The 23573-nt window shown below is 33.5% G+C and overlaps 5 protein-coding genes across 6 annotated transcripts; 2 read left to right on the top strand and 3 right to left on the bottom strand.

The window, feature by feature from the left end:
- Positions 1–62: 62 nt before the first annotated feature.
- LOC107896534 (uncharacterized) lies at positions 63–2598 on the bottom strand. The gene is made up of 3 exons (XM_016821724.2): positions 1236–2598; positions 799–1030; positions 63–636 (listed from the first exon to the last, which is right to left on the bottom strand). Exons 1-3 carry the CDS (start codon positions 2378–2380, stop codon positions 466–468), a joined length of 1548 nt encoding a protein of 515 aa, XP_016677213.2. The 5' UTR covers positions 2381–2598; the 3' UTR covers positions 63–465.
- A 2016-nt stretch (positions 2599–4614) lies between these two features.
- LOC107896532 (calcineurin B-like protein 1) lies at positions 4615–7720 on the bottom strand. Its single transcript, XM_016821722.2, has 9 exons — positions 7397–7720; positions 6839–6920; positions 6625–6707; positions 6431–6490; positions 5887–5995; positions 5756–5808; positions 5507–5587; positions 5150–5262; positions 4615–5054 (listed from the first exon to the last, which is right to left on the bottom strand). The coding sequence occupies exons 2-9, from the start codon at positions 6915–6917 to the stop codon at positions 4967–4969; spliced, it is 666 nt and encodes a 221-aa protein (XP_016677211.1). The 5' UTR covers positions 6918–6920; positions 7397–7720; the 3' UTR covers positions 4615–4966.
- Positions 7721–9294: 1574 nt separating this feature from the next.
- On the top strand, positions 9295–12346 carry LOC107896531 (uncharacterized). Its single transcript, XM_016821721.2, has 5 exons — positions 9295–9857; positions 10450–10548; positions 10750–10794; positions 11111–11248; positions 11753–12346. The coding sequence occupies exons 1-5, from the start codon at positions 9471–9473 to the stop codon at positions 12113–12115; spliced, it is 1032 nt and encodes a 343-aa protein (XP_016677210.2). The 5' UTR covers positions 9295–9470; the 3' UTR covers positions 12116–12346.
- Positions 12347–12679: 333 nt separating this feature from the next.
- On the top strand, positions 12680–15616 carry LOC107896529 (phospho-2-dehydro-3-deoxyheptonate aldolase 2, chloroplastic). The gene is made up of 5 exons (XM_016821718.2): positions 12680–13390; positions 13498–13775; positions 13959–14235; positions 14711–14956; positions 15061–15616. The coding sequence occupies exons 1-5, from the start codon at positions 12902–12904 to the stop codon at positions 15322–15324; spliced, it is 1554 nt and encodes a 517-aa protein (XP_016677207.1). The 5' UTR covers positions 12680–12901; the 3' UTR covers positions 15325–15616.
- Positions 15585–20743, bottom strand: LOC107896530 (GATA transcription factor 26). 2 transcript variants are annotated; one of them, XM_016821720.2, is made up of 9 exons: positions 20186–20743; positions 18726–19088; positions 17792–18221; positions 17407–17479; positions 17148–17251; positions 16782–16968; positions 16576–16690; positions 16001–16252; positions 15585–15767 (listed from the first exon to the last, which is right to left on the bottom strand). In XM_016821720.2, exons 1-8 carry the CDS (start codon positions 20223–20225, stop codon positions 16014–16016), a joined length of 1551 nt encoding a protein of 516 aa, XP_016677209.2. In that variant the 5' UTR covers positions 20226–20743; the 3' UTR covers positions 15585–15767; positions 16001–16013. The 2 variants fall into 2 exon arrangements, with proteins under 2 accessions (XP_016677209.2, XP_016677208.2); XM_016821719.2 differs by having other exon boundaries at positions 15585–16252.
- Between the last annotated feature and the right edge of the window lie 2830 nt (positions 20744–23573).

Here is a 23573-nt window from a genome sequence, read left to right as displayed (position 1 = left end):
TTAAGTTGGTCTTTGTCGGCGTTCTATAATGCTGCATATTTAGCAATAATCGGGATCAGGTATTTTGCTTGAAAATGACTTCTTTTGTTTATTATTGTAACCAACGTGCATACGAAGCTGGCCTTGGGAGGACTGGATGTTTTATCCAGAGTTCCAGGATCTAGAACTACGACTAATTAATTTACAAGAAGAAAAAGAGAGAAATATCACCATACTCTTTAGGCACACCCACCTCAGTGCCATGTCTCTCGTAAACTCAGCTTATATACATTACTTAAGCCATTAAAAGAAAGGGAAAGGGGAGGTCCATTTCTTGCTCCATGATCAATAACCATCTTTGAATGACGACTGAACATGGTTCCAAGCAGGAACCTTGCAGTTCTCACTTCGAAAATTGAAGAGAACAGCTGTAACCATTTTTGGTGTTCTTTAAGGCTCTACTACATTCCTTGTATTAGGTTCAGGCTACACGGTTGGTATTTCTTCACTGTTATGATGATGCATTTGTTTCTGGACAGCTTTAACAGCCACCACTCTGGCAGCATTGGCTGCTTTGTTTGCAGCTGACACAGCTTTATGCACTCTCTTGTCAATCTTTGCAACTTCACGAGCTTTCTCAGCGGCTCGCCATGCTTCCTGTATATGTAGTGTAGCAAATTATAAGAGAATTCATAGCAGTTCTTGGTGTTATCTCGGAAACGTAGTAGTTTTTATTACTAGGCACACTAAACCCTCAGGTTATATTCATACTAAGGAGTTAATGGTAATTCAATAGTGAAGCCGTTATATAAACGACACCTGGACAGCGTGAAGAACTCTGGGTCGAGTATTTTGTGCGCTAAGAACATCGAGAGCACCATTTTGCCAGTGACCGGATTGTGTCTCACCATTTCTGAAAGTGTATGTACCAAATCCCTGCCTTCTTCCTTCATGCCAAGCCCCCTCATAGCGGTGCCCATTTCCAAATTGATAAACACCAAAGCCATGCATCTTGTCGGAAAAATATTCCCCAAAATATTCGTCTCCGTTTCTGCATTTTGAGTTGCAAAACCTCACCAGTCATTAGAACTGAAATCTACAATGGGAGATTAAAACTGTATGTAACACAACAACGTGAAACACAATGGAGAAACCAACAAGATTCAAAGAGAAAAAAAAAACCAACAGCTCAAGTTAAAGAGGCAAACAATCCTAAATTAATGCAGATAAGTTTCGCATGACACAGATGAGTTCACCTGAAGTGGTAATGACCAAATCCATGTTTGACACCCCACTTGAATTCCCCCACATACTTGCTGCCATCCTCACAAGCATGAACTCCACATCCATGGCACTGCCCATTAGACCATTCACCAGCATAAACATCACCAGTATAAAACCTATACACCCCAATTCCATGCCTTAATCCCTGCCTATATTGACCGCGATATCGGCTCCCTTTTGCCCATGTTTCCACACCATAACCATCATATCTCCCATCAACCCAATCCCCTTCATACCTCCCTTTCATATGGTAATAATAAACCCCACTCCCTGAACATTTCCCCTTGTGAAATTCACCCTCGTACACATCCCCGTTACTGTAAACTTGTACCCAAGTCCCCGAATTTGCCTTCTTCTCTGATTTTGGCTTTGACCCAATTGACCAAACAACTGCTTTTGAAGATACGGAAGATGAACCTAGTCGAGTGAACTTGGCAGGCAAAGAGCGAGCAAGAAGTAATCGAATCGAAGGCAAGCGAGGGAGTGCAAGGTTGAGAGAAACCAAAAGGGTAAGCAAGAAAGCAAGCAAAGCAAGAAGATTCAACACGGGGAACCGCCGCGGATAAGAGACCAAGAAATACAGCGAAGGCAGAGCAAGCAAAACAAGAAAACGCAAGTGGAAACAAAGCAAACGGCCACGGTTCAGATGATGAACGAGTTTCCTACCCAGTTCTTGAGCGTCGAAAGAAACAGAAATAAAAGTAAAACAAGAGGTGTTTAAAGCTAATCTATCAATCCTTTGGCGGTGATTATGGCGGTTCTTGAACGAAGACGGAGTTGGGGAATGAGAAAGGGGATTCTGGGTCATTACAGACCTCTTGTGGGGTGTTGAGAGAAGGGCATGAGTTCGAGAAAAGTCATTAGGTCTTTCCTGATGATGGGTTGTCGTTGTCGATGGTGGTGGTGGTGATGGGTTCGTTGACAATGGGATTTGGATGGTGAGATGAGACCTGTTTTGAGTGGGAACATTTGGATTCTTTTGTAGGTTGTTTCGATTGAATCGATGATCATCCAAGGAAGGGATTAGTAAAGAAGTGGAATGGTCGAAATCGGAAGAGATGCAGTCGCTGCTTGCTTTTCCGATCTCTTGATGTTTCCCGGAGTTCTTTTGATGCATTTAACATAAAACGGAAACTAATTTATCTTCTTGTTTCGGTCTGAAAATTTTCTCTGTTACTCTGTTTTTTGTGTTTCTAATATATTAGAGACGAAAGGTCGAAATCCAGATTGGGGAAGCAACATATATTAGAAGGGTTGACAGGGCCTATTCTTTGTCGAAAACACCCCCCAATTTCCTGATATTTTCTTTAATGTTACTTTCTCCTTTTTTTCCTCTTCAAATCATTTTCTCGAAAATAATTTTAAATTTATTTATTTATATATATATATCATGATTAATAAAATATTTTAATTTTTAAAGAGACTATAAATACAAACAATAAATCTGAAAAACTACTACATTTCTAAATTTAGACAGATTCCAAGCACTTGAAATGGACCTATCACGTGACCTCCAACACATTGCACATACTGCTGCTTAAAGCGGAAAATATACCCTATCCTCTCTTAAGCTTAACTCTAAAGTTGGACCACTTTTATTTATTCATTTTGAAGGATAATATTGTCGAATTTTAAAATGAATTTCTCCAATCATGTTATCCAACGATTAATATTTTTGGTAAGCGAAATTAGTTACTATGTTTATCTTAATGTTCCTTTGTCAGACTACAAACATGTGTCGATCCTATAAAAAATTAGATATCAATTAATCAACTTTAATATAAATCAAGAGAGTGAGATTCTCAAGCATAGACCAAATCATAATATAAAATTTATTGATAATTTATGTACGTTAATTGACAATGCAATTAAAGTGGATAGGTTGTTATCCAGTACTGCCATTCCCTTCCTTCAGTTTTCCCATCTCACTATTTTCCTATCCTTGTTTCTTCACATACCATTTCTCTTTTACCGGATGGATATTCATGAGTTTTTCCATCATTTCTTCTTTGATCACGTCCACTTATGAGAAAGTGACAACTGGTTTATATGATCCGTGTATTTAATTGAGTTCAATGTGGCTTAAAATCTAAGCTTAATTTATAGTAAATAATTAGGTGAGTTTGTCAAAATTGGGTACTTAATCATCAAATTATTTAGATAATTATGTGCTAAAAGAAAGTTGATGAGCCTTGAATGGAAAGCAAGATCTGCCTGACAGCTGCCACTTTGTTTTCCCTTTTCAAAAATGACACCTCTTAAATTAATTTTACCCTTTCAAAAGTTTAATCCATTTCTGAATTTCATCTCTTTATTTCATGATCCTTTTATGCTAATTTGTCAAATTTTGGTCATTGTATTTTAAGTTAGTTAGTTTAGTTGTTGGCAAATATATAAATTTGAACTATAGATTTTTGGTTAATTTGTTACATATAAATTGTTTAATTATTGATTTTTGTTAATTCTTTACGTACAAATTATTAAACTGTTAATTTCCATATTAATAATTTAATAAAAAATTTTAACAATGTCACCAATTTGGACTAACTTTACAATTATTGTAAGGAGCAAAGATCAATTTCTAATAAATTAAAATAAAATGACTCACTTTTTAATTTTCATAAAGTAGAGGGATTAAGCTGAAAAGTTTAAGCAAATTGTAAGAACAAAATTATGCATATGGGAAGAAGTAAAATAAGATAAGGCATGAAAATCCGAGAGCTTTAGAAAAGCAAATAAATAAATTTGGAAACTTTTGGCCTTTCCATCAAAAACTTCAGTTGGTGGCATGTATGCAAATAAAGCAGCTCATTAAATTGATTAAAATTAACTTTTTAATATGCCACTCTCATATGCTATTCGCTAATTTTTTTTAATTTATTAGTAAAAGTAATATTATTTATAAAAATATTTTAATTAAATAAAGTCATAAAATTATTAAAATAGACTTTATGTTCACATTAAGTTACGCTTATTAGTTCAGGATAATGATCACTTAATATACCATTAATATCAAACAATTATACATTCTCATTTAAGTATATTATTTATTACTTGAACATGAGAATATTCTTATTATATTAAATCTAAAAAAATGAATAGATGAAATCTGTTAAGTATTAAACAACACTTTATATTAATTTCTATTTGAATTTATACACAAGCAATATCGTATTACAAAATATCTTAATTATTTTATATTTACTAAATAGATAAAAATATTGAATATAATTACTTATCTCAATTAAATAAAAAATATAGTTAATTAAATTAAAATAATCAAAATGCATAAATTCATGTACACGTGAAAATTAATAAAAAAAATTGAAAGAATGCAAGCTAAAAAAAATATTTTTGGTAAAATATCAGTGGCCGTTGTGATTAATTCTCTAAACTCGTTGCAATTTGGCCATGAAACTTTCAATTAAATACCAACAACCCACCTCAACCCTGAACTTAATTTTCCAAAAGTAACAAAGCCTACAAGATCGGATCAAAACCTGATGAATTTAGGTTATTTTGCCGACTCTGTACATTAATCATATTTTAGCCGCTACCCTTTGAAAAAAAAAAAAAAACTCGATAGCATGCTTTTTTAAGCCTTGTGATCAGGCACTCTTTCTTCTTAACCAGACGCTCAATGTCAACAATACAAACCAAAAAAATAAAAAAATAAAAAATGGCTTAAAGCCAAATGAATATGCTAACCCGAGCGAGTATTCTCCAACAACGTAGCGGCCTCGTCTACTTCGGTATTGAAAACAAAGCTTGGAAATGTAGTTGTTATGTCTCTGCATGGTTTCATGTAACAAAATGGATGAGGTTCTGGCTGAGTAAATTTTTTTTTTTTTTTAAGTGAGCTCAGTATAACATCGGTATTATGTACCTTAGGTATGGGAGGGTCATTACTCTCAATAATGATGGATTACGGGAGACAAAGCTCTTCCATTCATGCATATCTATCTTTCCGTCCTGGTTAGTGTCGGCATCCATGAAAGTCTGCTCAAAATCACCATGTCCGAACACATACAAATGTTAACATTATCTATGGTTTCATGTATGAATAAATACTACTTGGAGTCTCGAATACAATTCCAACAATTTGTCTATAGGTTTGAAAGGCAAAGTAATTAAGGATTTCGGAAAATACTGATTGAAAAAGATCAGCACACGTATTTGACAAATTTCGAAACCGTACCATAAACAATTATTTTATGCAAGCCATACCACAACAAGTTCTCACCTTATCAAGTATTGCCTCAATGATTTCTTCAGATAACTTCATTTCACATTCACTTAAAAGCGCAATTAACATTTCCTTGACCTGACAAAATAAAAAAAAAGATAAAGTTGCAAGAAAGAGGTTATTACATGGACGATTTGCAGCAATCTATAATGTTTAAAACCAGTTTTGCTCTCTCACCAAAAATAAAAAAAATAAAAAAAAAAACAGTTTTGCCCAAAATAATGCAACATATATCTCCCAAAGTACCTCTTGACGTTCGATAAAGCCTGTTCCATCCATGTCATAAAGCCTAAATGAAACTGCAATGTAAAACCATCCAACTTAGAAAAAAGAGATGAAAGATTAACATGATATGGATTCAAGAACTGTTTACTTACAATTTATCTTGTCCTCTTGCGAGGTATTCGGATGGAAGACATTGAGTGCTCGAACAAAGTCAGCAAAATCAATGACTCCCTTCTTATTAGCATCAAATAAATCAAAGATCTGCATGTATTAGAAGGTTGCATAAGTAAAACTAATTCAAATCTTGTTAACTTGTTCCCCTATTTCATAACTCTCTCTATTGGTACCACATTCACAGTTCATAGAAGGAAACCAAGACCAAGTAAAATGCTCCGCATCAAGTTGTGCAACTGAGACCATTTAGGCCAGTGATAAGTAGTCATACATTAGGGTATGTATGCCAATGCTAGCTCAAAAGAAACAACATAATGACCACAAAAAAAACAATGTCCACACTCAAAATGTTTTGATCATAACAAAACAGCATTATACATGCAAAAGAAAAACCAGATTTCTTAAACCATGCTTGTACTTAAATGGACTGAGTGACATCAAGTATTTGAACTGAATAAATATTATTTCTACAAGATATTTAAATTCCCATGAATATATATATAAATAAACAAAATATATTACCCGATCTGTAAAAATGTTTTTCTTCTTATTATTGTGAAACAGAGCTAACCGAAACTCTTCCTGCATATATACAACAGAAACATTAGGTATGCAATACATTACCAACTCATACATGACATACACATGTGATAATCCTAATCTCGAAACAAAGCCTGAAATAACTGGTTGATACAGAGGAATCACTGAAACTTTACCTTGCTAATCAGCCCATCATCAATCAAAGAACTGCTAATGATCTTAAATAGCTCAAAGAGTGCTTCAACTTCACTGACACTAACTGCAAATTCATTGAAAACCAAACCATATGGTCAAATTGACAGAACAAGAATTTTCCTCTATGTTTCACCCGATAAAACACAATAGGGTACATGCAATGAACAAAAAATTTGTAAGAATTTGCAAACTTACAAGCAGTCTGTGAAGCAAGTTTGACAGGGTTTTCGCGTTTGGGGCATAGTCTTTTTGCTTTACATTGCAAGCAGCCCATTTACTGGAAAATTTAAAGAAAAAAAACAACAACAATCTTTACCATATTCTCTTAGCAAAACCATTGTAATCCTGCATATGTATTTATAATCCAAAACAATTTGGAAAACAAAGAAGATGAAAAGCTAAATCAAAAGTTCTCAGCCTAAAACGAAACGTTTCAACAACAACAAAATAAGATAAATACCCTAAAATTCCTCCAAAATCATCGAAATTGTTTCTGAAAAAAATTAAAATTTTAAGGAAATGATTACAATTGGATCATAAATTCATTTTTTTCCATTCGTAGATAAATTAGTCTAAAACAAATCCAAATGTAACTCAAATTAATCAATCCAAATCCAAATCCAAATCCAAATCCAAATCCAAATCCAAATCCAAATCCGTTTACGCTTTTCATAAACTTACCGAAAAATTCATAAATTTCATAAACAAATCAAATACACAAATTCAATAGTACCACTAATTTCATCAACTTACCGAAATTTGGCCGAAAAGCTAAAAAATTACGTCGCCTGAAAGAACAGAGGAAATGAAGCTGTAGAGAGAGCTTCAAATTCCTATGTCCTTTTAACAAAGAACGACGAATTAATATGAAGAGAATTCGAGAAAAACCGAAGCCTCATATAAAGTAAGATAAAACAACAACGAAAAAATCAAAAACAACTTTGACGGCTTAGTCCGACAGTTGAGAGATCCCATTTTTACGCTGTTTTTTTTAATTTAATTTAATTTTTTTTATCTTTCTTTTAATAATTTTCAGTTTTCTTTTGTTTGTCTGTTTTTGTAGTTCATTCGCGCTTTATTTAAAATATTTTTATCCTCGTATAAATTAAATAGATTAAATTTACTTTATTAACCAGATAAATAATAATAATGATAAACTGCGTCATTAATCACTAAATTATTGATAAATGTTCATTTTGATCACTAAATTATTTAGAAATTTCCATTTAAATCATTGGCTATTAAAACCGATTCTACATTACTTTCTCAATTATTTTTCATGAAATAATTTGGATGTCATGAGTCAAAATCCAAAGAGCTTTTTTTTCAGATCTCCAACACTAACCATCATATTGACTTGAATTTAAGATATGTTCTTCTACTCATCGATGAATATTAGTCCATCATACTGGTCATCGAATCGTTATTTGGAGCTCGCTAGCGAATTTTTTTAAATAATGAACTTAACGTACCAATGATTTAAATAAAATTTTTGTATATAATTCAGTTACTTAAATAATTTTTTTGAATAATTCAATTAATAAATTATAATTTTTAAATTTACATTAAATTTATTTGATAAAAAAGAATAAATTAACATTGAAAAGTTAGCAAAATTTAGGAATACAAATATTTAATCAATAGTCGTTTATGATAACTGAAATGATGTGTTAAAAATTGAATTAAACAATGGATTAAATTGGTTGAACCAGAACTTCATCTAACAGGTTAATTATATAAGTTGAATAAAAAATAAGAGAATTAATCTGAAAATATATTCGTTCAAAAAAAAATCTTAAAAGAAAATAAGTTGAAAATTATAAATAAAAAAACAGTTAAAAACTGATAGGTATTTTCTTTATGGTTTGTTTTTTAATCATATTTTATCGTATGTTTTAATTTTTAAAAATAAATATACATTTTCATTTGGATTAATATACTATTTGGTAATTGAGTTTTTCTTTAATTTTTAATTTAGTATTTGAGTCTTGCTTTAATATTTAAATTAGTTCTTGAGTTTTTATTTTTCAACTTGATACTTGAATTTTTTGCATCCCAATTAAGTGTTTGAGTTTAGTTTTAATATTTAATTTGGTATTTAAATTTTTTGATTAAAAATAAAGTACCTATGTTTTTTACTAGAGCATATATGTCATATATTTATTGATCAAATATTTGGTTGGGATACTAAATTAAGTGCAAAAGTCATACTTAAGTACGAAATTGGGCAAAAAAACCTTAAAGATATCAAATTGGATATTGAAGCCAAACACTTAGGTACCAGATGCTCTATTTCATTATACTTAGATGATTCTTTCAAGCAATAAATCTCTTTTACATTAATTTTGATTTAATATGTAATTCAGTACATAAATTTTGATTTGGTATAATTATATATACGAAAGTTTAGTTGTGATTTAAATTTATACATAAAATTATAGTTTTGATTTAATTAAACACATTTAAAGAAATAAATATATTAATTTATTTTTATATAGGATAAATATAATTATTTATGTATATAATATAAAAACTATATGGTATTAATAATTATAATTAATGTAAATTGGATGAAATCAAAACTGATGTAAAATACATTTTACAATTTAATGTCTTTAGATTCATCCTATAGAACCCAATAAAGAAAGTTGACTTGAAGAACACTAGTTGATTAATAATAAATCCTTGATGGGTACGTCTCTTTAGATTCTCCCCTGTTTTCACTGTCAACCGCCCTTTCCCAAATCCAAATCACTACTATCTCATTCAACCATCCCAAAGTTTCCAAATTCGTCTCTGGGTTTTTCTCTTCATCCCTTAGTCTCAAATGGGTCGTAGGCTAAACGACCCAGAACACTCCCGTTTCGCCTCTCTCATCCTGCTCTCGGTGGCTCTCTTCTCCTGTGTTTTGGTCTATGCAGTTGTTTCGACTTTCTTGAACCCCAATGTAGGTTCTCAAGATTCGAGCTTTGAGTCTTTGGAAATGGTGGCGAGTGGTGATTTGGGGGAGAGGAAGGACGAGTGTTGTAGAGGCATCGAGAATTTGGAGTTATGGGGTCCAGCTGTAAAGTGGGGATCCGAGTTCAAGTTCAATTCCTCTGTGGAATGTTGTCAGGCTTGCAAGACCATGTGTAGTGGCAATGATGGACCTTGCTTGTGCGATACTTGGGTCTTTTGTGGGAACAAGGAGGCCTGCGGATCGAGATTTGGGGAGGTGAGTTTTTCCTTCTTTAATTCGCTTATTTGATTGATATTTTTTTAAAGGTTTTCATAGATGAGTATGAAATTTCAAAGTGGATGATTCCATCTTCTTAATTGTTTCATTTTTATGTTAATAATTCGTGGTTGTTTCACTTGATCTGTTGAATGCATTAGCTGATTGAGAATTGTTAGACCATATGGTGCTGATAAAGCAAATGTATTGTTCTCTTTGACTGCGGTTGAAGTTTTGTCTGTAACCATGGTATGATTTGGTCTTATCGGCACAAAATGCTCTAACAAGTATTGAAATGTGATGATGCTATATTCTGCTCCATCTGTTTGGTCTGATGCTGAATGTAATCATTGGAGAATGGTTAACATGGTTACATATCAAAACATTATAATTTCATTTAGTAGATTTGCTCAAGAATCTCGGCTTGCATAATCTCCTTTTGCTATTGAATCTTACATTTCTATCTACACTTTTATTTAAGATTGTAGTATTTCATTTGCATTCATGGCTTAATTCGGTGCTGCATAAGGTAATTTGAATTTTAAAATCACAAGAGCCATAGTTTAATGTATTTATCATTTTGTTTTACTAGTGTTGGTTGAAGAAACAAAAGGACCCTTTGTCCCCTGATCGGCAGGATGCAGGAAAAAGCGTTATTTGGACCTCTGGGCTCATCTTTGGGAAAGGAGAGGTTTCAACATAAGCTCAATGAAAGTTTCTTTTATACTATACTGGCTGCATAATCTGATATTTTAAGTACTATTTTTTCTATCGATTATTTTCATGAGGACAATTCTTCTTTAATCTTTTTTATTGTAGAAATTTCATCTATCTATCATGTCAATAACACCTCTCCAGCATCGATGATCACTCTTGCGTCTTCTCCATTCAGGGCATTGTTGGGATGGAAACTGAATATGGTACTCTTCATATAAAAGTGAGTACTTTTATTTTTAAGATTCTTTTTCTTTTCTATATATGGATCGTGTGCATCAGTGTCATAGAGTGTCGGACTTCTAGTTATGGCTCATTCAGAAGCTATTATCTTTAATATTGCTTCATCCTTTTTAGCCCCTTTTCGCTAATTATAGTGGGAAGAAACATTAATAAAAGATGATTCGCTTGCTCCTGTTTCTTTAATTTTTTTTCTGGTTGACATGTTGAATGTACAATGAAGATGATCCTTTTTGAAGCCACCAAATTAGTAACACCCAGAAACAATGTTGTCACCAATTATTCTTTGTTTGTTGCAGCTTTTCCCAGGCTGTGCTCCATATTCTGTGGCCTACATTCTTGAGTTGTTAACAATGCGCCATTGTGTGGGTTGCCAATTTTATCGTGCAGAAAGCCGAGGACAGTCCTGGGATTCAGAAGGAAATCACATAAAAGATGTAAGGAAATTTATGAGCATCTGCTTGTTTCTTTTAGATTTTGCTTTAAGATCGAGTAGCTCGCTGAGCTATTGGACTTTATTGCTCAGACTCTTCATCTTTCTTAAGGTACTCATCTGAAACATATTCGGATGTATGGTCCTCCAAGGACTCTCCAAACACATGGAAACATTGAAAAAAAATTAAACATACTCTATATTCACACCCGAGTCTAAGTAATATAGATCTTCAATCTTGCCTATTTTATAGCAATTTAAATCGTGATAAAAACGTCTCAAAATCCATCATTCCCCTGCTATTTGCTCTCATTTCTTCTTTTACTTCTGTTTCTTAAGCTAGAGAAGAAAAATTCTTCCAATAGTTCATTTGAGGGTCAATCATTCTAGTAGGTAAGAAGTAGATATTGTTCATGCGTGTTTGTCCATATTCTTAAATCCTGGACCATATGCTTCTAGCTATTGAAGATATTATATTTTTAATACCAAATTTGCTACGAATTTACAGGCTCCTTATGGTCCACCATTCGCACTGATTCAAGGAATTCTTGAAGCCCAAGGAACCCCATTCAACAAGATGCCAACTGAGGCTTGCCCTACCATAAGAAGGGGATCAGTTGCCTGGATTGGCTCTGGTCCGGAGTTCTTTATAAGCCTAGCAAACCACAGAGAATGGAAAAACTCATACACCGTGTTCGGTTCAGTTCTTCCCGAAGACATGGAGGTTGCTGAAAAAATCGTGCAACTGCCAACCAAATCAGATGTCTGGAACAACATTAACGTGTCTGTTTTGGAAAAGCCTGTTCCTTTGATTATGCGAAGAATGAAGAAGAGCCTTGGAGATCTTAATTCAAACGTGAAACCAAAGTGAAGCTGATATACATACATACATACATACATACATACATATATTTGTTTTATACTACAGTGATGTACAATTTTCTTCATATTTTCTTAAACACATTTTCCCTTTTTTCCGCTTTTCCTTTTCACTTCATTCTTCTCATGTATTTTCTTGATAAGTTGCTGAATGTTTATGTAATTTTCAGTTTAATCACTGTATGTTCATAGTAAAGAAAAAAATGGTCATCTTTCAAGCTAATTCTTTTAGTTTTTTGGTTTAAATATCTATATCAGATACATATATGATTTTTGAATAAATATCATATATTTAAGTTTGATTTTTTCTAAAATGATGTTTATAAATTTATAAGAGAGATTAATTATTGGCATAATCCAATTGAAGATATAGAATTAGCTACATTTGAGTATCTTGACTCAGTATGAGGCAAATCGAGTTTTCGTTTTAAAATAATATTAAATTTTTTAAATTTAAACTCATATTCAAAACATAAAATCATTCAACATGAAAATTAAATTTACTTTTTACTAGACAAATAATATTAATCAATTAAATTTAATATTATCTCGAATCAAGTTGGAGCTTTCAATCTATGTTCTGCGAGCTGTGGGAACTAAATATGGGAACTAAATAAATATGCGAGCTGTGGCCAATAAATAAAATAAACAAACAAACATGTGAGCCATGAGACTAAACGCTGTCGATAGAATGCAAAGGCAAATGCAACAGATATAAAAATCCGTTAAAAGATCCCTTCCATTTCCCTCTCCTCCAATCACTCTTGCACTAAAAACGATGGTGGTCGCAATCCCGGGCTCCGCTAATCTCACCGCCTCAAAACCCTCTCTAGGACTGGGAGGTACCACCACACGCCTCTCTCTCTCCCGCCCGATCCCAAACCTCCACGTCACCAAAAAACCTAACTCCTCCATTGTCGCTTCCATTTCCGCTTCCTCTTCTCCATCCACCGGTCAAACCAATTGGTCTCTCGATTCCTGGAAGTCGAAGCCTGCCCAACAACTCCCTGAATATCCGGATGCCGATGAGCTCGATTCGGTACTCAAAACGATCGGGTCCTTCCCGCCAATTGTGTTTGCTGGGGAGGCAAGAAGACTGGAGGAAAAGCTAGCCAGCGCCGCCGTCGGGAAAGCGTTTCTGTTACAGGGTGGTGACTGTGCAGAGAGTTTCAAAGAATTCAATGGGACCAACATTAGAGACACTTTCAGAGTCCTTTTGCAGATGGGAATTGTCCTCACTTTTGGTGCCCAAATGCCTGTCATCACTGTCTGTTTATTTGACCAAAAAAATCCCATCTTTCTCTAGCTAAAATTTACCCTTTTTATCAATTTATTTTTTAACCTTTTTTTTGGGGGGGGATGAATTTTTGATAGGTTGGGAGGATGGCAGGGCAATTTGCAAAGCCAAGGTCAGATCCATTTGAGATAAAAGATGGTGTAAAGTTACCGAGTTATCGAGGAGATAACATAAATGGCGATGCTTTTGACGAGAAATCTAGAGTTCCCGACCCTCAAAGGTTGATCAGAGCTTATCTTCAATCTGTTGGTACCTTGAATCTCCTTAGAGCATTCGCTACTGGTGGCTATGCTGCTATGCAAAGGGTCTCCCAATGGAATCTCGATTTTGTTAGAAATAGTGAACAGGGAGACAGGTAAATGCTTAGCCTTTTTTGGAGTTTCCTATTCAGGCCTGTTTGGCATTGTGATTGGAGCTACCTGCATAGTTTTGCAGTGAATTTTTTCCAGAAAAGCATGGGCAATGATGATTTAGATTTTAGGCCTTGGATTTGTTTCTTGTTGCTGGCTTTAAAATCTGGCTTTGGATTTATAATTAGGTATATGGAGCTTGCACAGAGAGTTGATGAAGCTTTGGGATTCATGGCTGCAGCTGGGATAACCATTGGTGATCCTCAAATGAACACAGTTGATTTTTGGACATCCCATGAATGCCTTCATTTACCATATGAACAAGCCTTGACTAGAGAAGATTCAACAACCGGCCTTTATTATGATTGCTCTGCTCACATGCTTTGGGTTGGTGAGAGGACTCGGCAATTAGATGGAGCACATGTCGAATTTCTCCGGGGTATTTCCAATCCTCTCGGCATAAAGGTACATCTTGCTTATTCTGTTTTAGAGTCTAAAGTCATTGCCAATTGCTCGTATAAGATTTGTTTAGATTATCATTTCATTCCTATCAAGTATGAGCTAAGTTGATTAGTAAGGATACAAATACATGCATTAAAATAGTCTAATGACAATAGTTGTAAGGTTTGTTTAGGTAATCATTGCATTCCTATTTACTGTACCTAGTGTGATTAGTAAGCATGCGAATCGATGCGTTAGAATAGTTAAACACGGTTAGACAATCAATGACTCTTGCTTGTTTTGACATCTGAGACTCTTAGCGGCATCGATCTTTACTTTGGTTCTTCATTGTAGGTTTAAGTTTTCGAAATCAAACCAGTGTTTTCTTTTTCTTTTTCCTTTTAGTTAGTGGCTGGAAGGAGATAAGGTTTGATGTAGGTTTAGTTGTTATGTTTGAATGGTACTTTTTGGTTGCTGATATCTCCATTGCATCATATAGGTTAGTGATAAAATGGACCCGAAGGACCTTGTGAAGTTGTGTGAAATTCTCAACCCTCGGAACAAACCTGGAAGACTGACAATAATCACACGAATGGGTGCCGATAACATGCGAATAAAGCTTCCACATCTTATAAGGGCAGTGCGCCAGGCTGGGCTTATTGTCACTTGGGTGAGTGATCCCATGCATGGGAACACAATTAAAGCTCCATGTGGTCTCAAAACTCGTCCATTTGATGCAATCAGAGTAAGACCTATTGAACTTAAATTTCTTAGCCAATTTGTCTTTTGTTGTACTGTAATGAAGCCTAAATGTGATGATCTTTTTCCGGTCTATTTGCATGCTCTCAGTCTGAGTTGAGGGCGTTCTTCGATGTTCATGAACAAGAAGGGAGCTATCCTGGAGGAGTTCATCTGGAGATGACGGGGCAGAACGTAACAGAGTGCATCGGAGGGTCAAACACTGTCACTTTTGATGACTTGAACTCTCGGTATCACACACATTGTGACCCAAGATTAAATGCGTCGCAATCATTAGAGCTAGCCTTTGCCATATCAGAAAGGTTGAGGAAGAGAAGGCTCAAGTCTGCCAAGGAACTTTGCAATGACAATTAATTGTCTTGTGCTATGTCTGAAATGGAGAGGGTTTTTTGTAGTAGAATAAATAACCCTCTCCTCCGATGTCCCATTTGAGTTTGGATTTTTGTATGAACTATGTTCTTTGTTTTGCAATTGACATAAAGTAATGCTTGGTTAATGGCTACTATTCAAACCACAATAATAGTGTAGTGTCGTAGGAGTAGCAATGGATACCGTTGGGGTTCAAGCATACGGTTTAAGTAGGAGGCAATATTCAATGGTGATTCCTTTGCATCTATCTATAAAGCTATTTTCTCTTCTTTTTTCATTTTATTTTCTTTCTTCACTCAGCAAAACCAAACCAAAGGGGTTATATAAAGTTTATGTTTGTAGGCAGACAACATTTGCATACAAAACCCTGGATATTGCCCCCTCTTCTGCACTTTATAAGCTTCTATATATTGCAATATGTTGTCAACCTGTATGGAAAAAAAGCACCCAAAATTCATCCCTTAGCATTCCAAGTTTGAACAGGTCAAGGGGAAAAAAACTATCAAAGCTCATTCACAGAATGCAGTCTTCCGAATGCAAAACATGTCAATACTGCTCTGGGGATCTTGCTGAAGGAGACCTTTATATGGTTCTAGTAAAGAACAACCGTGTCTAGGGATGGACATGTGTGTGCGTGCTCTTAGCTACAACTAGTGCTTGCCTGTTGCCCAGAGTCACGGATGAAGTAGTTCCGCGAGTGGGAACGAACCATTGGATGGTACATCCAGCAGCAAATCTTGGTCAGAGCTTTCATCAACATAATGGAGAGAATCAAGCACAGGAGAGCTACCATCATGTGGCAAGGTTAATAGGCTTCCTGGACTAAAGCAAGAACCATCATTGTCTATGAGTTCTTTGTTTTCACAAGTAGCCTTCACTATTACCCTTTTGGGGCTATTCAAATTCCTTGCTTCTGAAAAATGAAAAACAATTTTTTTTCTTCAGCAAAATGCCTCATAACAATGGCAACAAATAAGATTTAACTCTCAACTTAAAGGTGACATTTATTCGGTCACAGAGAAATTTTCTTCATATGACTTAATTGTTTTAACTTATTTCTTTGACCCAATTTATGGATTGGTTTGCATAAACTACTCTCACTTAGTTTATGATTCCCCTTGTCAACAAAACTTGGGTTATTTTCACTTTAAAATTTAATGTCACCATCTAATTTTTGATATAGTTTAACAATATTTATTTCGTAAGGGTGAAATAAGTACCGAGAAATTTTCGAACCTGGAAAATTTTGACATTGGCTGTCACGTGATCTCTTCATGGTTGCCAAATTATTCAATGCGGTGGCATTTGGTTCTCTAGCAGTTGCACATCCTCCAATACTACTTTTACATTTCTGCAGATAAAGAAACGCTGAAATACTTGGGCATCCAACGAACAAACTAAGTTCATGTCAAGATATCCTTATTTAAGAAACCAATTCAAACCTTAAGTACATGACGGTGTTCCACCCAGTGGGATTTCGTCAAATTGAATAAGACAAGTCTTTTCAAAGTCTTACAGTCTTCAGCTTTCACCCCAGGGACGGAGATCTTAAAGACCCCTTCCTCAAGAAGTTTCTGAAAGTAACATAAGTTCTCCTTGAATTGAGGGCTTTCAAACATGTTCTCGAGACTGCAGTTGCAAGGACAACTATCAGTGATTACACATCATGTTTCAAATCATTGGCCTTTCCATTCTCTTTAGGCAACGAAAATAAAAACAGGATAATTATCAGTGAACGCATTGCATTATATACAAAATGTAAACTAAAAAGATATTATTATCCCTCTCTTGATAGAAAGGTAAGACACCTATCCGGGAATTTGGAAAAGTCAAGTGGAGGCAGATACTGCAGCAGCTGCTGCTGCTCCTCATTTGTTAAATGTTTCATAAACTCCTTAAAGTTGAGAACATCCTGCACCACACAAAAATCTCGTCAAATAATGGAAATTGAACATATGTGCAGCAAAGTACACAAAATTAAAGGTTCGTCGTGCTCAATTTAGAATTTTTACGAAATAGCAGCTATAGAATTGAGATCTAAAGAAAAAATGCAACAAGGAAACTTACATTCAAATCTATTTTACACAGTGGTGAATTGTGGCTTTCAAGCATTACTGATTTTTCATGTTGAATCTTGTCCCTGCCAAATGTCAAAAAGAAAAAAGAAATGTTAATCAACATGAAAGCATTATTCTCCAATTTCTCCACCATTCCACAGAAGCTATAAGCTTATATCTTACACCTAAATGTCTTCCTGAAAAAAAATGTGTACGCCTCACATTGTTGTAGGAAATGTGCCTACTCTATTCCCAAAAATGTATTATCTAAAAGTGGTCATGGTAAAATTCCATAATATCTAAGATAAAAAGACTGCATGATACAAACTGCTACTAATTCCACAACTGGCAGATTCAGTTGCTACTTCTAAAAATATTATAGCTAAAAGATGTACCTCCTAAGCTGCTCATGCTCCATCCCTTGTCTAGCTGTCTTAGCCTTTTCAATTCCATGTCCCGAAATTTTGAAGCCCTTGTTATCATTACATGTTGGGAAGCTTGAACAATGTGAATAAGCCTCGTTCACTGAGTATTGCTTGTTTTCAACTGAAAGAGAGCTAGCTTCTGATTCCTCTTCTCGAGCTATTGAGCTTGGATGTCTAATTAGAACACTTCCATGTCCAAATTCAAAAGAAACCATTGGTATTTGACTCTCGAGAAGCAAATCCTCCTCAGAAGATCCAGAGAAATATGAAGACTGCTGTTCGTGTAAAATAGTACATAGATCTTTTGTAAGTTTCTCCACTGGAGATGGCTTTGGACGATTTATGCATGTTCTTTTCTTAGAAGGTACCATTGAGTCCCACACATTAGGTTGAGCAGGCCCTGGAGAAAGACCAAAAGAGAAGACAACATAAATCAGTATTTAGGACCATTCTATGACTACACACATTCTAGTAGAATGTAGCAACTGGCATCAGCCAAGATGAAGCTGACAACAAAGATAAAATATGAGGATGCAAAAGATGAACAACTAAAGGAAATTTTAATATAATAGCAAGAGGCATAATCGGAATCATGCTGTCAATCACATTGTTTCAACTTACAACTAGATATTTAATTTGAGTTGCCTCTAAGATGTTTCTGTTGTTCATAGGGAAGAAATATTATGCAAGCATGTGAAACCTTCAGTGTCAAACCCTAATGATTATACTTTTAGGAAGATATACAATTGTTTTCTAGAATCATTTTCGATTGTATCAAGCACTGAGATATTCAATTGAATTTATTATATGTTCCACTGAGTCTCATTCCTTAAAAAAGAATGCAATCTATTCTCATGCAGTCAAACAACTAGTAATGAGGAACACTACTGAAGTTGTGTCCAACCTGTCAAGTCACTAGCATCTGCACCACCAAATTGGGCACAGCTTTCGGAATTAGATATGGCTGATCCAGAACTGGACCTATTACTTGTATCATCGTCCACAAACTTACAGAAACCCTGGTTGTAATCAGGGGCAACTACCACTGTATCATGATTTGGCTTTCTTTTCAGAAATTTCACTTCTTTGTTCTTATTTATAGATATGCTCTTCACTCTGGAAGCTCTATTATCCTCATAATCATCAGGTTCAGCCCGGGCATGAAGTGGGGTATAGTTTGCTAGTGTCCCTTTAGTCCTCCAGCGTGATCCGCAAGCATTGCACAATACCGGCTTCTCAGGAGGTCCATTGCGCCAAAGAGGAGTGCCTATCACAATGCATTGTTGTTAGTATAGTACAGTATAATTTGATAATGCTTATAACAAGAGCTTTAAAGGGCCAAAATTTTGAGGTGAGGGAAAAGAGCAAAGAGTATAAGTATATTATTGACCAAGTTGTAAGACAAGAAAAACACCATCAAAAAAATCTTCTTGAAAATATGATAATAGGACAGACATCTTTCACCTATTACGGGCAGACTAGAGTAAGAACCAAACAGAAGAGGATCTTGCATTAGTCCTTAAAAGATGGCATCTAACAACACTGATTTTAGTTGCTTAATGTTGGGAGCAATTCCTAAAAGAAATTCAGATTTGATGCTCTTCTCCTCAGCAAATGTTATCAACAATAACAAACATGAAAGTACTTGCTCATTAGCATTGAATTAAACAAGAGCAAGGGCTTATATAAAAAGAGAAAATGAGCAAGAGGTCCATTAAGAAATCAATGGCAAGTCCATTCATGAAGGATTGAAAACTCAAAACAATGATGTTGCAAGGAAATACATTTAAATTGAATCAAAGAGGACTGAGGTTTGACTTGATATTTAGGCTTATAAATATCCATTGAGCAATTGGTAAGCAATACAAATTTAATGTTGAATCTGAAACTGCCAGAATTCAACAGCATAGGCTCTGCAATTCCACGGTATCCAACACGATTCAATCTCACTTTCCTTTGTAAGATATGTTGGAACTTTGAAATAAAGAGTTATAAGGCTGAAAAAAAATGAATGAATTTGAAAGAAAAACACTGAATTCCATACAAAATTCTCAAGTTTAAAGCCTTACATGGATTAAGAAAAAGGAACCCTGTAGTTCTAAATCCATATACAAACATAATTAACACAAAGAATAGCATATATTCTGAAATTTATCATTTTAGTCAATGTTGTTCCTTTTCTGCATACAGTTATTCCACTTACAAATTCGAATGAGAATCATTTATCCAAGCAAAAAAAAATCATACACACAAAAAAAATACTGATTTATAGAAAAAGGTTGAACATTTACATAAATTCCAGAACTCAACTTTTTTTTTAATAACTTTATATCCAAAAAGTTAACTGGAGAAACAAGAACTCACTTGTAACTCCACAATGATAGCAAGGTCCTTGCTTGCCCATGTCTTTCTCTTTTGCTCAAGGGAAGAAAATAAATTAGAGAAATGAAAATAGTTGAAAATAACAAGAGTCGGGGAAAAAACTATTATTGACTAAAAATTGAAACTTTTTTTTATATAAATTTGATTGGTTCCTTCAAGCTTTATATGACTTAAGGACACTAAAGGTATTCTGAAACAACCCAGAAAGCTTGTTTAATTTGCAAAACAAAGCAAAATGAAAAAAAAAGGGTACCCAGAAGAGTTTTTATTTCATTTTTATCAGTCCAATAAACCAAAAAAAAAAACAATATAAAAGCAATAAAACCAAGCCCAAAAAAATAAAAAAAGAAATGAAAACTTTTAGAGATGGGTTTTTGAGCTTGAAATTTGTATAGTCCAATGGAGATTTTAAAGGAAAAGAAAGGAAAAATAAGTACGAAGAGGAATCTGATAAATGGCTTTGAAAAGAAGGTGAAATTGGGGGAAAAAGATGAGATAGTAGCTTTGTGTGTTTCTTTGAAATTTGTATATTATCAAAGTAAAAATGTTCTTTCTTTTGTATTTATTTATATGTATTTTATTTTGATTAAAATAAAATTATGCTAATAAAAAGATTTAAAAATGAAAATTATTGAAGGGAATATTATTGCATATGTCCTGTTGACTACAACCTTTCAGATTTGTTGATTTTTTATAAAATAAACTTTCCCACAAAAATAGAAATTTGGAAATAAGTTATGGGATTTTTATTCAATTAATACAATATTTTTCTGGTTGGAAGACTAATTTTTTAAATATGTCTTTATTTTAATATTTAATCTGCTTAAAAATTTTGGTCTAATCTCAACATATAATCAGGCCAAAAAATTAAATATCTCAACATATAAGATTTTACTCTAAATTTTACAAATTCAAACAATTTCCTTTCAAATTTATTAGTCCAATAGTTGGATACACATGTTCTTTTAATTTTTTTTTTACCATGTAAGTTTTTATTTGTATTTAAGAGTATTAGGTTGGTCGAATTTTACATTATGATCCATAATATTAAATTTTAGAATGAGGTTACCTTGTTTTGATTCTCAACATTCTTGTAATCTAATAATTTCACATCCTGAAACAATACGAAGATGTCGTAATATAAGACGTAATCTGATTACGGGATCTTTTCTAGGTTATCTAAGATTTCGAGCGGAATCTTAATTTTTAAACAAAAGTAACTTCTATCTTCATACTACTTTGTGATTTTTTGTATTATTATTATTAAGGATTTGTTATTAATTTTTAAAAAAAAAATTTGCTTGTTGAATGCTCTAGAAAACTGAACTTTGTTTTTTATAAATGTTGAATTTTGATGTTGGACTAAACCATAAACTTGAATTTATTTGATCAATTTTTTTTAATGAATTTGTTTAATTAGTCTTAGTTACTAATGTAATTGATTGTGTGAATAAGGTGAGGATGGACTCCCCATGTTAGCCAACATTTGCACAAAGTTAGGAGAGATACTTGAAATGTCCAGCATCGACATCCTCAACATAAAATGAGTTGGATAAAAAGGAATAGCATTATCATCAAACTAATATAAAGACACAATTGGGCATTCAAATTTGGGTTGTGCATCCACTTCTGTGGGTCTTTGTTAGCGATTCAATAGTGTTAGGATACTTTACTTGTGAAACCTGTTGTGGACAAACTTGTGGCAGCAATAGAACCACAATTTTGTTTTAGTTGATAACTTTTGATGATGTTTTATTTTTATAATATTAATTTTGTACACAGAAAAAAAAATATAATTATCCATTATTGTAAACCAAGATAGAATGGGTTAAGTTTTTACGAGCTAATCTGATAATAGCCCGATTTTTAATATTGTCGGAAAAAGCAGTTTCAGAACTTTATTTCTGTAAATCGGGTCTATAAATATTAAATTAAAATATTTACAGACTTGGTATAATAGTTTATTAAAACTTGGTCCTTTAATTTTACCTATTAATTGCTTAATTAAGTTAGAGGGACTAAATTATAAAAAATTACCACTATAGAATTTTAAACGGCCAAAGGCTTAAAGTCTTAAATTACAATTAACCAATGTCCAAAATGGTAATTTAACCATTTTGAAATGTGTGTTAGTTGCCGATGGTGATTAAGCTAATTAAAACATAATTAGTTTAAGTAAACGTAATTAATTAAAGTTAATAAAAATCTTAATTAAAATATAAAAAACAAATCTAAGTGGATGGAAAGAAATGGTCTTCGTCTTCATCTTCTTATTCAGCCAAAAATTCAAAGAAGAAAAAACATTTTACGGGTTCCAATCCCTCAAATTGGTAAGTTATTCAAGTCTTTTTATTGTAATTTTATACTTTTGAAGTTATGGGAGCTTGATTTAGCTAGCCTATGTACCAATTTGTAAAACTGCTAAAGTTTTTGAAAGTTTCCATTATTAATTTCTTGAAGAAATTTGTGTTAAATTGATAGATTTTAAGCTTAGGTGTGAAAAAGGATTAGATTGTAATGTTTAATTGTTAGTTTTTGAATAAAAAGATTAAAATGTAAAATCTATTTGAAATTTCTGTAATAGTACATAGTAGAGAGTCCCTAAGGGATGTGATTGAAATCAGTTCTAAAACCGAAGCTCAAATTTGAAAGATATTGTTATTTCGGTCTCATGGACTAAATTGAATAAAATGTAAAACTTAAGGGACATTCAAAAATAAAACTAAATAAGTTTGTGCATATCATGGAATGGTATAAAAATATTTGGTATTGATGAATTGTCTAAAACAATTGTTTAGATCAAGAATTAAATCAAATTATGGATAACTGGGGAAAAGCTAAAATTATCGAATAGTCCTTGAAGATTCAACTTTTTTTTTTAGATCATCATCTTGTAGAACACGTCAAGCCGGATTGCTTGAAGCTCACACTATCCTATCACCGAATTGGTAGATGTTTGATTATTTTGAGTCAATAGTTGTGGCATGTATTTAGGTGACTCAGTGTACATGTTAACTTGTGAACTTGCTTTCTTGTGACAAGTTGTTTTAACTATGTTGATTTGGTGTTTTGGTATTGTCTATGGTGTTGGACATATATGTGCTTATATGTTAAACTGGATAGTTGGTAGATATGTTTGAAGCTTTTATGTCATAATTGTGTATAAGGTTCACAAGGTTATTAAAATGGAGTAAAATGATATGTTTGATAGACTTGCGTAGGTAAAAATAGGTAATTTGAATGATTTGAATGGAAGGCTCTAATGATATTGAAATGTTCAGTTTTAATTGATTTATACATATTGAATGCTTGTTAAATAATAGAATTTGAATGATGGAAATGATTTGGTATGTTTTAAATATGTTTTGAT

This window comes from Gossypium hirsutum, chromosome A09 (genome assembly GCF_007990345.1).
Source record: "Gossypium hirsutum isolate 1008001.06 chromosome A09, Gossypium_hirsutum_v2.1, whole genome shotgun sequence".
In the NCBI taxonomy this organism is placed as follows: Eukaryota; Viridiplantae; Streptophyta; class Magnoliopsida; order Malvales; family Malvaceae; genus Gossypium; species Gossypium hirsutum.
The sequence above is the reverse complement of the archived record's forward strand: the minus strand, read 5'-3'. Positions and strand labels throughout refer to the sequence as shown.